Source organism: Scatophagus argus, chromosome 22 (assembly GCF_020382885.2).
Source record: "Scatophagus argus isolate fScaArg1 chromosome 22, fScaArg1.pri, whole genome shotgun sequence".
Taxonomy (NCBI): domain Eukaryota; kingdom Metazoa; phylum Chordata; class Actinopteri; family Scatophagidae; genus Scatophagus; species Scatophagus argus.
In genome coordinates this window covers 4,581,349-4,599,382 of record NC_058514.1, presented here as the reverse complement: position 1 = coordinate 4,599,382, position 18,034 = coordinate 4,581,349, and the positions used below count along the sequence as shown (strand labels likewise).

The 18,034-nt window shown below is 42.8% G+C and overlaps 1 protein-coding gene across 10 annotated transcripts in view; it reads right to left on the bottom strand.

Annotated features, from left to right (window-relative positions):
* The window catches only part of LOC124053670, a 65,399-nt gene that overhangs the window by 23,677 nt on the left and 23,688 nt on the right, over positions 1 to 18,034 (bottom strand). For 8 of the 10 annotated variants that reach the window (XR_006842203.1, XR_006842202.1, XR_006842201.1 and 5 more), the window contains 7 exons: positions 14,814 to 15,361; positions 12,655 to 13,107; positions 11,899 to 12,384; positions 8,663 to 8,815; positions 4,853 to 5,053; positions 2,389 to 2,465; positions 1,110 to 1,215 (listed from right to left, as the gene is read on the bottom strand). Coding sequence is in view for 7 of the 10 variants with exons in the window: in XM_046379054.1 (XP_046235010.1) it covers positions 1,110 to 1,215; positions 2,389 to 2,465; positions 4,853 to 5,053; positions 8,663 to 8,815; positions 11,899 to 12,384; positions 12,655 to 12,850 (1,219 nt within the window). In the remaining 3 variants the exon portion in view is untranslated. Of the gene's footprint in view, positions 1 to 1,109; positions 1,216 to 2,388; positions 2,466 to 4,852; positions 5,054 to 8,662; positions 8,816 to 11,898; positions 12,385 to 12,654; positions 13,108 to 14,813; positions 15,362 to 15,489; positions 15,675 to 18,034 lie in introns of those variants that run through there. The other 2 variants (XM_046379058.1, XM_046379059.1) reach the window with 2 other exon arrangements.

The window sequence follows — 18,034 nt, the reverse complement described above, 5'->3', positions numbered from 1 at the left end:
CCATAACGCAACTCAATACTATTTCCTTTGTCAGCCTCAGTCTTTTCCTTGGAGCGCCTCAGACTTTTAAACTCCCGCCCTGCTTCAAAATGCTGTTTGAGTTCAGATGAGTTCTGATGTCTAATTTGAATGTCAAAGGTGTTCAATACATTTCAAAAAATAAGTACAGTACTTAAGTTATTTCTACTTTACGTGAGTCTTTTCTTTTCGAAACCTCTTTCTATTTCCACTGCACCACTCTGGGGGGAAATAAATCAGGCTGATGCCATCGGGATACTTTTCCCTGCAAGTTTGTGGAAGCTGATATCAAAATGTTTTAAAGATGATGGTGGCAGAACAGCCTGATCTATGTTTCCACCTTCCTCCACTCCATGACATATTGTTTGTTTTCAAGCTTAGCAGCCTCAGCACTTGACATCAGTCAAGTTAGATTAGAAAGACACATCTCTGTGTCTTTGGTCTAAATGGTGAGTTGCAGCTTGGCCCTCAGACACATCAGTCTCTGATATGATGGATGTAACATCCTCCAGCAACACAGCACATCATGGACCATTAGCATCAGAGAACAATGATGGATGCTGGACAACAGAGTCGCCAGTGAGAAAAGAAAATGCACAGTGTGCTCAAATGAAGATGGTAGGAAAAAGAATCAGATGTTTGCTCAAGGATGGCTCTCCTTCCACATGGCGACAGTTCTTCTGACCCTTTTCCCATCCTTTTTTCCCGTGTTTGTGGTCCGTACAGTAAGCGCTGCCTCTGAACCATCACTCATGAATGTACACAGACCGGCCACACAGGTGAAGGTGATACTTGGAGCCAGCTGGCCCTGGTGAGGATTAGCGGGCTTAAGTGTACCGGAGGCAAGGGAACGCTAAACACAGCGCTGACAGTGAGGAGACAATGGCTGCTAATAAACCAGAGCTGACAGGGACTGAGGGGGCTTTTACGGGATCAGACACTAATGGTGAAGACAGGCTCTTGTATTGATTAAGTATTGTTGTTATTGGCTCCTAAGGGAGAGTGCTACTTTTAACAGAGAGGTGATATGTCATAACAGCACAGATAAAGAAAAACAATTATTGCCTGGGCAGATTTAAGGGATACAGTACCATGACTGGACTCGCAGGGAGAACAGGAGGACCTGAACATGTCATGTGATGGACTCTGGTCTATGATCCATGAAGACGGTGACCCAGAATCTCCTTCAGACTGATCCTGCAATGAAAACAAAACGAATTTTGCTCATACGAGTACAATCACTGAAGTACAGTGAACAGTACTGATATCCTCCTGATTCCATTTCAGTTAACATAATCATTTTGTTCATCAGTCATTCAACCCTTAATTCAGTTACATCAGATAAATATCAGTGTTACATAAAGCGCTTCTCAAATATTGTCCCTGGAACTCAAATTTCTTCAAGTGAGCAATGAATGAATGAAGCTGCAACTAGCAGCTGGTTAGTGAAGATGTTAGATGTTAAGTTTTTCTTTAAAAGTCTCCTGAGTGTCTATGTTGCAGAACACTGGGAATATCAGTGAAACAAAACTTTTAAAAGGGACTTAACAGTGACTAAAATTGCTCCTAACCCAGAACCAGAGCCTGCAGGTCCTCCCACATCCCAGCACAAAGCATACCACTGGTTTATCAGTTTCTCTTCTTTATATATTATCTAGTGTGTGGATACTTGTTTCAGTGAGGTGCATTATGCAAATGATCGTATGAACCCTGCTCGAAGCACTCCAGCTCGTCATTGTGGTTTGGCATAATTGCAGGGGGCTTATGAGTCTCATTCATGCTTTTCAGGGCCTCTCTCTCATCCGTCATAAAGGGGAGATTAATCGTAGATCACGTGGAGCACCTGCATCCATTCCACTGCAGCCCAGCATGCACAAGCCCTATTTACCCCCCTGACCCCTCACCCCTCACCCCCCCGTCTGATCCTAGAAGAGGTGCATCCTCTAAAAGAATCCCACAGTGTTGGGCGTTTAGCCGAGCATACCCCCCTGCGACAGAGCAATGGGCTGGTGTAAAAGCCTGTCTGCTCCCGTACAGTCAGCACCCCCCCTTTGCAGTCCGTGACTGATTAACCACACACCTGCTGCACGCCGCGTGCCCTCTGTTATATTGTGTCTCAATTATCAACAACAATTTGGCAGGTCTTACTGGAATGACAGTTATAAATACATGCCAGTTCAAGTTTGTGAAAGGGGGTCTTTGTGTTGGACGGAGACAGTGTGTGCCAGGTTTGGGGTTATTGTCTGATCGGAGTTGATTCTTCAAGATCTAGTGTTTGCTCATGACAAAGTACAGCCTTACTTTGGGAGGAAATCTGATAGATGAACGGAGGAGGGGGGTAGAGAGTGAACAAGGGGCAGCGGCACTCACCGATTTGTTTTCCTGGACTTTCCCTGCAGAGTCGCACCTTTCAGAGATGCCGCCAGCTGTGAGGGGCCTCAAAACACCTGACAAAACCACACAGGACACAGCGTCAAGCTAAAGGGAGAAGAAGCAGTTGTGTGTTTGCAGTTGCAGGGAAGGCAGCCAGACAGGCGTGTGCGTCCGAGCACGTGTACACATGTGTTAGCCTCCTGTGCACACTTGCATGCACTTGTCTTTTGTACTTGAGCGTGTGTGCACGGATATGAGTAATGTAGTGTATTAGTTCCAGTTATGGCTCTTAATCTCTGAGCAAATAATGGCAAAAAAAGTGGCGTAACAAAACCGTGGAGGAGCACCTGCCCACAGAAGCGTGCCAGGTGCAAACATTGTTCTGAAGACGCAGAGAGAGAGAGAGAGAGACAAGACAAACTCGGACAGATTTTCTCTTGTCGTAAACATTGGTGGCATAGATGTATGACTACCAAACATAAAACCACCGTTGTTGTCATGTTTCTCTTTTGTTGGTAAAGAGCCTGTTGATTCAAGTTACAAAAAAATACCTTTTTTCTTATTCAACTCTGGTGATATCCAGCCGTGCTCACAGATCAGGTTTTAAAATATCTGCACGGAGATCAATGAAATGTTTTTCGATGTTATGCAGAATGTGTTTCCAATGTAAACAGTTGAAATCAATTAGTTTGTACAAAGTGTCGTCTGAACAAGTCCACGGCATTTGATTTGGTATTTTATCTTACAATCTTCATGAACTGCATACATTTGTAGCTTTGTGTGCGCATCTTGTGTGTTCTTTTCACTCTGTGCTGTTTTCTGTTGCTGACCGGCCACAGGACAACAGATCTGTGCACTAACCTGAAGCTGCTGTGATCTGGTAGGTGCACTGAATGGTGACTGTCCCTTTCAAATAAATTAAATAAGTGAATAAGTAAATATGTGCTCTGAGTGATCACACAGAGAAAAGTTGTAGTCAGACAAGCCTTCCAACCACGCTGCGTTGCAACAGTCTGAAACTGACCTCCCGTCATTCGTGCTATTTTCACGCAGTGACTGACCAGTTGATTTGAACTTCTCTCTCAAAATCACTTCTTTAATTCCTCATGGGAGTATTGTTGTCAATTTCATCTGGACATAAAAATTTAATTGAACAATCACACAGACGAGTTCGGCCTTTTGTAAATGCTACAGTGGAAACACTTTGCTTTCTGACAAATGTGGACGGCAGTTTGTAAAACTACTTCAGTGGTACACACCCCCACCTTAACCAAATAAATGAAAAATCTGGATGAATAAATGTGAAACTATCTGCATGGCTACATACCATTAGACTTCACTGGGAGATGTTGAACTGAACTTCTAAATGTCTACGGTGTTTATCTCCCTTTCCGACAGGTTATCACATTGTAAACAACAGATGCCGGCCTAAATGACTTTTCTGCACACGGTTTCTTATCCATCGTTGTGCACTTGGCTTGAAGTGTCTCCAGCTATCTCAGTTGGACTTTCCCGGTTAATGTTCCACTCAAGCAGTTTGATCTTTATTAAAATGGTACACCCTGATATCCCTATAAACCTTCCGCTGAGCCGCCACACCTTCGTGGAAAAGCAGTTAAGAGCTCGCAGCAGCGTGCCTGGGAGAAGATGAGAGGCGGCATCACAGCTGGTTGAAAGAAGAGCCGCTTCGAGCCATAAAGGCCTCTCTTACGCTCAAGGCCGACCACAGACCGAGAAAACACACCTACAGTGTCATGTTTTTTTTTTTTTTACTTCTGTCTGGTCAAGTGTGTTTTCTCCTTACACACACACTTGCATGGACACACCTGCCTGACTTCTCCCTGTAATTAAAGTGACGGTTTTTGCTTATCAAACAAGCTCATTCAAACTGTCACAGTAGGAGGTTTACACTCGGTAGATTGAGATTGTTTTTTAGTCCCAATTTACTTAATAAATACAACAATAAAAAAAAGTCCAAAGTACAGGACAGTTCACATGGTCACAGATAAATCACAGTTCGGATATTTCTCAACTGAATAGACAAGTTTCAATAGTTTGAAACTGAATGAAATTTGATGCTGACTCACAGTTGATCTTTTGAGAGGGAACTTCCTCTTTTGGCTCACTTTCCATCTGGCATTAAGAAGGTAAATCAAGTCAAGTGCGTCTGGATGTTTTTGCTGGATTATATTTAATCCTGGTATTAAACTCAAATTCCCTCAAATTCCTACAAACTTCACTCCATACCATAATATCTTATGTCTCTAAATTTACCTTTACTAAGAAATGGACATCATTAAATTATATGATTGCTTATGCTCAAAATGGTTGACTTTTTTCATTGTGTTTTGGGTGCATTTAGCACTAGAGTCCTTTCTCATGATTTTAGAGAGAAAATGGGGTTTCATTCACATATATCCCTCAACGTATGATTACACATCTTTCTCAGGAAGAGCTATACCTCTTGAAGCCAGCTCTTGATCATACTGCATTCTCAGATCGGACCAGTCCTCCACTGGTGAGGGCTCCTCTTCCTGACTGAAGGGACTTGGGAGGTTCTCGGGTTCCAGTCGGTCCAGGAGGAGCAGCTGTACCCGGGACAAGGAGCCCAGATTCCCTGAGTCACAGCCCACTGTCAGTGCTGCCAGGCCAGGAGACAACTCTGCAGGGGAGAGAACAAAGTCTGAAATACCGTAAAAATATCCTTCAGTACTGCAAATAACAATTTCACTTCTGTGAAACCTTGGATCATCTGTAGATCATCTGAATAACTAAACAGTTACCACCAAGTTAATAACTTGTGTAACCGCTGATGGGTCTACAACGCAGCTGCTAACAATGACGGGACAAACAACTATTTTTTTCTTAATTAGACATAAAATAGTCTTCCAGGTAATCCAGGACTGGTTTTCAGGGGTCTGTTAAACTTGGCCTCAACATCACTCTCCACAGCAACGTATTCAGGCTCCTTCTAGGGGATCCTGAGGTGTTCCTGAGACAGATGAGACATATTATCTCTCCAGCATGTTCTGGGGAGTCTACCCCAGGATTTTCCACCAGATCAAAGTAACAGGAAAACCTCCAAAGGAAGCCGCCTGGGAGAATCCTGATCTGATGTTCAAACCACCTTAACTGACTCCTTTTGATGCAAAAGAGCAGCAGCTCTACAACGTGTCCCCTGTGGATGTTTGAGCTCTTTACCGTATATCTAAGGCTCAGACACCTTACAGGGACAGGACTGTGTGTACCAAATTTCATGATAACCCATACAATACCTGTTGAGATTTCATTTAAAGCCATAAATGTCATCCTCATGCCTCATTTTAAAGTTTCTGAGATATTCCAGCTGGGACAAAAGAAATCAGTAATGAAAGAAAAATATGTGTTCAGGAAAATGGAAGCAATTTTAAAATATATAAATCTTTACAATGCATAAAATGTCTTAAAAGATGAGACACAGTGCAAAGTATCCCTCATATAATCACTGAATTAAACGCCCATAATTAGAAACCTGTTAAATCTACAATCGTTGAACTTTGAAAATAATTAGACTTAATGACTTGCTGAACTGGATTATGAAATTACTGTAAATTACACTGACTTCTGCTCTCCACATAATCCATCACTTCAGAACAACTCACCTCCACCCCCTTCCCACTCCTCCACCTCCACCCCCCCAGGCTCCAAAGTTCTTGTCGTCACACCCAATTAAAAGCGGATCAATGACAGTGTGGCTCGGTGCCCATGCAAATCCCACGCTGGCTGGGTGTGGAGCTGCTATAGCTCTGCGAGGGGATTTAACACAGCACACTCTGCTACCCCTCTACACGCGCACACACTTCATAGCAACATCCCAACAGCTGTGTATAAACCTCCACATCTACAAGTTTTCAGTTTGTCATAAATGCCTTATTCAATTAGGCCAGTCTGCGCCCACCAGAGTTTTATTCTAGCATTGCATTTTTCATTATTTCCTATGTTTGTCTAGTTTTTAATACTTTTTTTTTCAAGTTAGTTTAGTTTCAGGTTAGTTTCAAGTGTTTTCAGTTGGTCGGACATGTAGGTGTGCTGATACTTGGTAAAGTAATCCCTCAGGTGAGGAAAAAGGGAACTTTCGTCTTGGCTCAAATTAAGGAGTCATTGAGAGGAAATCCCTGGGATAACTGTGTGTGTAACATAATGTGGCAGGACACACTTTCAGTTAGGCCGGGTATAAGTCCACAATTAGCCAAAAGTAGCTACAAGATTGAAAGACACTCAGCAAACACAGTGGCAGATAACAAATGACTAATCTTGTGATTCAGGTGTTGGATGTGCGGGTTACCACCCACTCAGGGTCAGACAGACACAAGAGCATGGACACACTTCTAATTCAAATGCTTTGTACTTTGGCAAGATGAGGTTAAGAGGAAGGTAAAATTTACGAGATAAAAACCTTTAGCAACATCAGTAAACTAAGCTGAAGCTGCTTTTTGAAAGAATTAAAAATCAAGTCTCATGTTCTTCAGAGCAAATACAAGTCAAGTCACAATTCAACTCAGATTTAAACATGAACATCTCTGAACGCTAAACATTCAAGGGATACAGTGTTGAACATTTTCCTTTAAAAGCAGTTAATTAGAGCTGCAACTAAGTTTAGCCCAGTTACATTATTAGCCATATACTTAAAGCCTATTGACTCATCAGCCCATAATGTTCTTGAATAATCATTACAATGCAGAGTTAAGTGTGGAAGTGCTAGTGAGATCAAACCAACAGTCCATAACTTACTTAATTTTACATAACTTTATTTTGACCACCACACAACTACACCTACTAGAAGCTTTTTGCACCCAAGAATAAGTGTTTCTTATATATCTACATGTTTTATTTTAAACACTAACCTAATTCTTCATTACTGGGTCCCCACATGAAATGTGGAAATGAAATATTCTTCTCAGCTGGGCCACTTTGTGATTGACCCTGATGAGATATCTGTAAGTTTTACTAAAACAGAAGCTTTGAATTAGCTGCATTTTATACAGATGTTAAATGTGCTTCATGCCAGTCTAATAAAAATCAGTGGGGAGAATTAGCTTTCACTTGGCAGAGAATTTGGTTTGAGCCCTGAGTAGATTTTATCACGCTGTGGTTGCCACGGCAACGGCCGCCCTGATCCTTCCACGTCCTAGAGGCAAAGGTCACCGGGGTCAGATGGAGGTCCGGGTCAAGCAAGCAGGTTAAACACCTTGTCAGGGATTAGCAGGCTATGAGGGAGGTGGAGGAAGTCTTCACTGGCTAATGTCTCTCTGAGCAGCTCACTGAACCACCACCAGGACACACACACACATACACACAATTACACATGCTATCTAACGCAGGCATGCATGCACGCACACATACACATTGCCTTTGCTCTGCTTTTGTTGGCCAACATGGGATGATACAAAGACCTGACACAGTGAGCGCTCAGATAATCTGTGTCTGTGTCTGTAACAAGGCAGAAGTCGCAGGGGAAGCTTAATTGAGACATTACTGGGGGCCACATGGAGATGGAGACAACAATAAACAAACATGGAAACATTAATTACAATGCTGGTAGTTATGTTGAATCACATCATTTTTCACTTTTTTCACAGAATATAAGAAAGTAAAATAAAATGTGCTCAAGCCACATATAAAATACACTGTATATTTAGTATTTAGTATTTATAAAGGTTAAGAACACATTTACAATATTATCTGATAAGTTTAAAATTCTGTTTGAGGGCTGAAGCATTTAGCCAATTAATAAATCAGTTAATGGAGAAAACATCAACATTAACTAGAGTTTAAATTACCAATTCATCATGTAAGTAATTCATCAGGATAAAAATGCCAAACATTTGTTGGTTTTATCTCTTTTCATAAACTGAACACCTTTCAGCTTTGGTTTCTTGGTGAGCAAAACCAGGAAATGTAAGCTGTACGTAATGGGGTCCCTGAAATTGTGAGAATTTGTTGCCATTTTATCGCATTTTATAGACACATAAATCAATAAAATAATGAAACAGTCTGCAGCCACACAAGCAGCTCAATGTGGATGAACATTAGCCACCATCCTGATGTTTAGCAGGTATAATGTTCACCATGTTCACCATTGTGGCTTAGTGTTCTAGCATCCAGTATCATTATTATTTCAGGTATTTGGTTACAAACCAAAGTTATACATAACAGACCGACCAACATCAGCAAGCTGCTAAGCTGCGGCTGAAAATGATAAATGCTTCATTATGTGTGTGTTTGTGTTCACCTGTATGAGGTGAAGGGCAACTGGATGAGTCTGTTGGCTCGTCCAGAGACGGACTGGAAGTAGACCGAGGGGCGATGGCTTCCAGTTCATCAAACACATGAGACTCACTGCAGCTGAGCTCTGAGTAGCGAGATGCTGCCGTGCCACAGCGTCCTGCAACAGCACAGAGTGGGTGTATTATGTTATGATGATAAACACAATGATGATGAAGAACAGATGAAACTTTAATGATACGTGTGGGCACAGTGGGTTGTTCCATTAGGAAATAATAGGAAACAGCAAAGAGGACCTCTCTCTCTCTTTAAGAGGTGTATGAATAATAAAACAAATGGGAGAAATAAATATATATATATATTTATAAATAATAAATAAATAAATAATAAATAAATTTACTTGGTTCATGACAACTGATGTTTTTTATTAGCAAGGCAGGCTATTCAATCTGTTTTTTATCTAGAGCTGACAATAAACAAGGCTGAAAATCTGATTTTTGTAGTATACCAAATATGTATTAAAAGAATAGTATATTTGTAGAAATGTGCTTTACTTTATTTGAGAAAGTACTTTTCAATTAACTTTGGAGGTGCTTATAGGCCAATTTTTGGGTCAGGTTAGATGTCCTTTCATTTATTCTAAGCTCAGCTAACGTCTCCTGGCTGTAGCTTCACACGATTTACATCTACCTTCTCATCTAACTTTCACCAAGAAACTGAAAACTTTTAGTTTAAGAGAGAAGTAATGAAATGTAAATTAAAAAGCAATACCAAAGAAGCTTGCAACTAAAGGAAAGCTCCTGGAGGATGTTTTCTAATGCAGCTATCAGACCATAAATCTCGGCTGGATGTTGCAGTGGGCTTAGTTAAAGCCTGTCCCTTCCAGGTTTTACACTCTGACAAGTGGACAACTCCCAACAAAAACCCCAGACCTCCATGAGTGAAGCCCCTCAGGCGAGGTATGAAGGTCTGAGCACAGCGTTACAGTCAGACTCATCTCACCTTCCACATACACAGAGCACGAAACTCTGCCCTTAAGCTCTAATTAACAAAGACCTCACTCAAAGGAATAGTAAAAACTGTCAAGATAATCACTAATTACTTATCTCCTCTCAAACCATCAAAACAAAACTGTCTGACTCTGCCTGGTTTAGAAATCAGAGGATTAGTGAAAGAAACTGTTTCACTGGGTGGTGTGTTTTTGTCGCCTTCCTGAAAGAGGCTTTTCTCACATTAGAAATGCAGAACAGCTTGGCCTGCACAAAAGGATAATATATACAGAGGCTCCAAAAGGAAAAGGCGAACTCAGCTCCTTCGTGTCGCCCCACATGGACGAATATAAATGTACACATGAAGGCAACCTCACACAGTCGAGTATGTGAACAACACACACACATACCACTGCAGTATTGTCCACTTGAGCTGCTCGGCGCTCTACTCAGACAGACAATGGAAGGACTTGACTTGACACTTCAAAGCATATTGCTGCTGTCAACTCAGCTGTCATTCTCAGCAGACAAGTGCAAGTCAGGGTGAGTTTTTCGGGGAGGTTAAGGGTGACTTTGGGAGGTCAGTGAGTTTGATATGACAGTCAGAGGCAGACAAGGCCTCCTCTATGTGCCTGTGGCCCTCTTTTCCTGGTCACAGAACCAGGCTAAAAGGCCCTGAGTGGAGAGGCCAGGCCAGGCCGGGACAGTGCCCTGTTTCATTGTCAAGGACAGTTTCACTCTGGAGATGTTGCTCAAAACAGGTCAGCTCAGGGTCACTGTATGGATTGTAGGGGGTCTGAAAAAAATCATGCTGGAGGTCAAAAAGGGCTAAGTGGAATGAGAAGACTCCAATCAGCCTCAGCATGTATACCATATAGGGTTACAAGCGTTAAGGTTATCTTATTATCTCCTGTAGGAGAACTCTGTCTTGGATTGCTGCATCAAAACCAAACACCACATTAAAAATACAGATTTTTCTTCATTAGATGATTTGCTGCTGCAGTAATAGACCATCACTTCTATTAAGACCAATTTCTTAATAAAGCCAGTAAATGAAAATCTCTACAAAACCCTTCATATTAACCCCCAGGTTAGTCAGATTTATTTGGAAGTGAAATTGTTGGCAACATCACAATTTATGAACCAACTTTCTAATTCTTTCTGACTTGTCTTTCTGTACTTGTAGAAGAGGTGCACACAACGCTGTGCAATGTGTTATTATTGTGCGGGACCTTTCTGGGTGCTCACTTTGGGTTTTACCTCCAAGTGAGGGGTTTTTGATGATCAGAATAAACTGCTGGCTTGTTTACAGCCTGTCCAATGGTTTCCCTTTTTTTCACCGTTACAAAACTATGAAAATAAACCCTAGTTGTAATAAACCAAATTCATCCTTTAAGCTTTACACACTGCCACATTGAGGCCACATTGGGCTTGAATTGCCTCCATCTGCAGCGAAATAAATGAACCGGTGACACTCGCTCTGTGTCTGCCGTGAAGAGAACAGCGTGCTCCGATACAGCATGTGCCCCCCTGCAGTACAGCACCACACAGAGAACAGTAGATGTCTCTGACAGAAAAGAGAAAATCCCTACACAATTTCCACATTGTTTGCTTTCTTTCATAAAGTTCCTAGAGGAGTCAGATGTCAGTGGCCCTGGCCTTTATCCCCATTGGGAACGGTAAATTAGCGTCCACAAGAAAGCTGCGGAGGTATTCCATTGTGGCGGCCCTCCTCAGTGTTCTGCCGTCAGCGAGCGGTGGTCAGTGTGGATTTATGACCATCAGCTACACGTCTCCCTCTCAAAGCCCGGAGAATAGCAAAGGCACGGGGGATCCGAGGCTGAGAGGCACGGCACACGAGGTAGGCACCCCGACTTCTATTGTTGGGGCCTCATGCCTTTGAACGGGGAATCAAACGGTACCAGCTTTTCATCAAAAGCCCTCCTTTCTATTGCTGATTTAGAGGAAAAAGAAAAGCTTTCTGCGTTATTTATTATGGGGGTGGGAGGAGGTGGGAAAAACAGGCTGACAGCAATGCTTTCACAATGTGTTGAGGGGGGTAGGAGCATCAGAACGTCTCACTATGGAAGCCGGCTTTGAATTCTCTCTGTCTGGGCCCAGGTCTTTGTCTAAGGGTGGATGTCCAGCCATGTTCAGGACAATCAGGCTCCTAAGAACGTGGGCAAGAGTGTAGCGCCAGGCAGGGAGGAGGCTGTGAACGGTCCATATGTGGCCAGCAGAGCTCATTTCTCACCTCTGACAGGAGAGATGGGAGGCAGGACAGGCCAGTGATGAGACTCCAGCCAAGTCACTGATGTAGAAGGGGTCAGCTTTGGTCCTGACCCTGAGCGAGCAGTGGTCCTCTGTGGACTTGGGCAGGAAGACCAAGTAGTGGAGGGGAAAGCCAGGGTAATGAAGCCATGGTCAGAGTCCAATGATGGGTTGAGACCAGGATCTACAGATGCATCTTGGTGGAGATTTTGAGTTATTTTTGTGCTTTCACACCTGCTTGCAGGTTTGTCTGACTGAGGAAAGACACCTGACGTCGGCTGAGGTGAGATGGGTTCAGTTTGGCCAAATACTGGTTCATAGAGTGCAGGGGGGGTTGCAGTATTTATTGGTGATTGGCGAAGGCTGGATCCTGCTGGAGCCAAAGCCGACCGCATCACTGGACGAGGCTGGAGCGGCGAGAGACAAGGCCCGCCCGCTCGGTCTGGGTCTTCTGAGTCCCCGATATCTGCTGCAACACAACAGAGGAAAATGAGAATGTGGCCTAATTTAACACAAAATTCTTCAAGTATAGTTTAAAATTGCCAAATACACACAGTTACAACTACTGACTCACACTGGTTCACATCACACTTTTAATCACTGAATTTGAATTGATGTCGTAAAATGAATGATTAATTGATTAACTAAAAACAATTAAAAATTAATTAAGCTACTTTTAACCCCTATGGTGCACATGAAGGGGGCTACAGCTAATCTGCTGTCTCTATAGAACTTTTACCAGACAGGACACTGATTCTGCCACTGGAGAGGTTGGTGCTTCGACTGAAGAGGCTGGACGGAGGACGGCTTATGTCTGAAAGAGACCCGTATGAGACGACAGAGGATGGCAATGGTGACTGTTCTGGTTCAGCAGGCCCATGATGCGGCTTCCAGTTGGACTCTGTTATGGACACCACAGCAGGTTGTGGCTCCATATCCTGAACTTCACCATTTCCCTCTGGAGCAGGATGAGGGTCACAGGGAGATGCTGGCACAGTTTTTGGCTCACTTGGTTTCCCACCAGAGCTGAGGCAAGGAGTGTTTTGATGGGGAGGTGCTGGATTAATGCATGGTGAGGGTGGCGTAGCAGGGAGTGAAGGACAGGGAACCACAATTGCAGAGCGCCTTCCTGCAATCAAACCCTCATTCAGCACAAGATTTCTTCTTCTGTCCGGACTTGGATGGAAGAGACCTTCAAGAAAGGCAGAAACAAAATATTTCCTTAAAGATTACAATTTCATATGAAGTTCTTCTCCAAAACTCACCCTTACAAAGCCACTTTTCATTGCTCGACATGTCGCAGGTCATTTTAAGACTACCAGAATCTGCCTGTGACATTCTCATTCCCACTTTGCTTAGTCCTGGAGCAAGCATTTGTTTCCCTGCTGAGTGGGTCGGCCCGCTAACAAAGGCAGCGAGAACTCACCCTGCTGGAGCAGCTGCCTGTTTCCAAACTCAATATTCACAAAAGTAATCAGACCCAAGGGCAGGGTAGCTTGTATGTATAAATCTTTCCTATGAGGTGGACTTGGCAGAATATCATATCATGTCATGTCACTTACAGGCGTCCTAACAAATATTTTGGGAAAGAAGTGCTTGAGGAGTGTCAGTAGATTGAGTTATTTTTAGTTCAACTGAGTGAGTGAAAATGTTTTAAGGAGAGTTGTGATCACTTACAGAACTTTTTGTTCCATTTTAGTGTTTTCACCTAACAAAAACTTATAAAAAAACAAATTAATTAATTATTAACTAATCTGTCCCTCCTCTGCTCCAGTTACCGTCAGTGGGCACTTTTACAACAACTGGGCATGTTAGAGTCTGCATTTGGAAGACTGTTAGTCAACAGTTGTGGCAAAACTGCTCATTGGATTTGAAATAATCATCATTATATTTTATATTATATATATATATTATATCTCATATATTTTTTTATAATCATCATCATATGAATTATTTTCCACTTATCTGATTATTATTATTGTATTTGTCTTTTATGAAAGGAATGAAAAAAGTGAAAATTGCCTTCTTTGGTTCATCATAAAACATTAATTTTACAAAGATGTAAAACTGATGCTTTATTTTTTAAAATGAAAAATAAAGCAGACCGTTTTTGTACTTAACAAGCAAGGACAAACAAATTTGTGGGTATTTTTGTTTGATAAATGACAATGACTTGATTAATCATCTCCGAACTACAGAGAGTACATAGCCAAACCAATTTCTAAAGCAATGTTTTATACATCCTTCTTTCTTCCTAAAACACTCATTATCTCAACTCCTCTTTCGCCTTGTGAACATTTCCTTTCACCCCTCTGAGATTGTCCTCCACAAACTCGATGGAGTTGATCTCCATCGAGCGCCGCCCATTTCCCTTTCGCCCTCTCCATTCTTCCCCTTTTGCGTTTGCACACCCTTCCTTTCTCTCTCCTCCTATTTTTTTGTTGACCACTGAGAGGGTGTGTGATGGGGAGGGGGTTTTGATGGTGGGGGTGTCAGACAATCTGCTCTTGTTTCCCGGGGGTCTGCCACTGAGAGGAGTCAGCACAGGAGGATAAAGGGAACACATTGGAGAGCACATTTCTGCACTGCCTCCTCTTACAATGCCCAGCCATTCCCATCTGTTACACATACATACATATACACACGCACACCCATGTGCACGTGAACTGGCACATGTGCGTGTGGTTGTGCATATGAATGACATGAGTCTCGGTGCAAAGCCATGCCGTTGGGCGCAGCACGTTTCTTCAGGGAGCAGGGTTAAGGGCAATTGTGAGGGAGCAAACCACCATATGGTAGAATAATTAGTATTAGACCCCAGTGCTGAGAAATGCCCCCTCCTCCTCTGCTACACACACACACACACACACACAAACCCCAGCATGGTGAAAGCAATACCCCACTGTGGAGCTGAGGTGTGTGCTGGGAAAGATGCCTTCACATCAGAGGCCGGGCTCTGAAAGGAGCGGCAGGTCTCCCGTTCCCGGGCCTTTCACTCCCACCAGTGGACCACCAGGAGGGCGGCGCTGTGGGCACTTCCTTGCCAGAGAGGAGATTTGCACTTAACCAAACACAACCACGAAGAGAGATTAAGAGCTAACGACGAGCTTGGTGGCCTCTACCTCCACAGCATCCATGAGAGGAAGAAAAGGCGAGAAAAATTGTTAATGAGCAGAGCTGTGGAGTCAAAGGAGCCAGTGCCCTCCTCCTGTTGAGGCTGTGATGGTGTAAAAGCACCAGGTGTTTTGTTGATAAGCCTCACCCTCCAGCGTTTGTGTCTTTGGGGCAGTGAGACCGTGTGGATTTGCCATCTTCCCCTGAAAAGGAGGCTCCGGTCTGGACTTGGATCGCAGAAAACAAGGAGGTCTGAGGTCCTCGGGACGAGCTTTCATGTGAGACAAGAACCGTGGACATAATGAGGGACGATGATTTGGACGATCATGCGCCTGGAAGACAAGACAGACGGATATATTTATTACAGTGCAAAATGAAATTGGACAGAGAAGATTTTTTCAGTATATTTCACAACAGAGAGGAGACTGAACCCCTTGCCCTCTTGTACAGTCAGAACAACCTGAACTGTGGAGATGACAACTGACTTCATTAGAAGACCAGCATCACGCCCATCACCACACTCTGCATCCACCGTGGAAACATTCAAGTCTTTGAGATTCAGCATCTAACACGATCAAAAGTGAGCATTTAAGACAGACTCCTTCTTCAAAAAGGCACAGAGGAGGAGGTGATCCTCAGCAGCTTGAGAACTTCAACCTGCCTCAGGAGCTCCTGATCCACTTCAGTGCAATAATCTGGTCTGTTTTCTCTTCAGTCATTGCTGTCTGGTTTGGATTGGCCACCAAACAGAACAGGAACACAGTGGACAGTGGAGACAGCAGAGAAAAATCACCTGCCCTCCATTCAGGACAGGTCTAGAGTCAGGAAACGGGCAGGAAACCTCACTGCGGATCCATCACGCCCAGGACACAATCTTTTCTCCCCTGTGGAAGGCGCTACAGAGCTGACAAAACAGCCATGAACACAAGCTGTCAATCTGATCAACACAGTCATAAAGTCAATAACGTTCTAGGACCAAAACATCCACTCACTTTAATTATATTTTTACAGTTTAAAATGCAAATTTTTTAACGTGCAGTCAACAAACTAGTAACAAATTGAAAACATTTTGAACCATTTAAATAAGTTCTAAATGAAGGAAAATAATAAATACATTACCAAACTTTTTTTTTTTCATATGAAATAAAAAATCTGATTGCATTTTATTTCAATTTTTACTACAATCACTAGCAAATAAACAAATACATTTACATTGTTTTCACAACATACACTCTTGTTACCCTCCCATTTGACCTTTTACATTTTGTGGTGATGGACATTTGTTTTTGATGTAAGTAAATTTCTACAAGTTAATCAACACGCAAAGTAAAAGTCATTGTGAAAAACATCTGTGTCCCTCACCACCACAAAGTAAAAGCCTGAGTGGGGAAACCTGCTCTGACTTTGCGGAGGAAAATTCAAATGATGCATGGTGCCACCACTGCCCCCTTGTGTTGAATAAACAGATCACTCCTCTTCCTCAGTATACAAAGTTAACGCCAGCTTTATCTTTTTACACCCACAACCGTCCTCCTCCTCAAAGGAAGGGAGGCAGAAAATAGAGTGATAAACATCCTCAGAGTACACTGTGGGGACAGGATGGTCAATATTGGAAATGTGGAAGGACGCACGGCTGCCTACAGCACGCCAACCAGTGAAAACCAGCCCCACTGTACAGCTTTGGTGCCAGTGACTCATCAGTGGCCTTTACAGAGCAAACACTTGTAATAAATGGCCTGCGGACGCTGGGTTTTATTTGATTTGGATTTAAGCTTCATGTAAAACAAAGTTCAGCTCGTCACCCTTTCAACAGACTATAAAAACAAGCAGAAAATGCATGGATACATCTGTGTACAATGAACATCCAGGAGGCGTTCAGGCAGAAAGAGAAAGGGGGACGAGGGAGAAAGTTGGGGAAGGAAGGTGGGGTCGCTGTCTGTGACTCACACAGGGAGGATCAGCTTTTAAATCCCTGCACCATCTCCACTGATTCCCTTTTCTCAGATCTGGAGGCTTTAAAGATTTGCATTCTTGTGATGTAAAGAGGCAAGAAGTGAGGTAGAAAAGCAGAACAAGAGCTGGTGATGGGGCCCCGTCTCCTCCTCGCTCCTCTTCCTCCCCTATGGACTCCTCACTACCTGTCACTCAGGCCCGTCAGAAGACTGAGGAGGGCTTTGTGAGGCTAGACTCAGGCTGGTGTCATCAAACCTGTGACCTTCTGCAGAGCAGGTCTGGGCACGAATGTTGAACATAAGTCTGTGTTGTTACATCCCACGCCAAAGCTCTTTTAATGCACCCATGCACGCAAACACAGTCGTACAGTTACAGAACAAAGCGGCTCGTCCTCCAAACACATGATGATTCTTATCACACATGGTCACACTGATGAGTTTTCTGTTCAAAGAGCAGCTGGCAAAAACGAAACTCAGCTTTTACCAAAAATGTCGCAATCCTTCTTTACTACTTGCTTTTTCTTTAGCAATTTAACTCATTATCCTAAGCAAACATTTTCCTGTTCTATAATGTTCTTAGCTGTCATTTCAATTCTCTTCTTGCCTTATGTAAAGCCTCTGCATTTAAAAGTTGCCATACAAATAAACTTCACTTGCCTTGCTTTATATCTTTGCACATCTGGATCAATAAGAAGTGCTTGCCCGGGCCACAGTTCAATTGAATAATTTATTGACTCTGAGTGGACCAGTACAATGGTGCTCTGATCAAATCTGGACCACAGAAATTTGTCATATTGTTATATATTCTAAATTTAATGTCACACAAACCACCATCTACTGTTGAAAACTGTCATTTGTAATCATTATTAAAACCTAAAAAACAAAAGAAAGACTTCAATCTCCATGCTTTAATGTAAATTTGACATCTATCTTTTATATTTTTATGACAAACTCAAGTTAATGGAACATACGTGAATCCAAAGTCTGTGCATGGAGGCAAATAACGGCCATACCTAACCTAATTTTAACCACTGCTGAATACATTTATGGAAT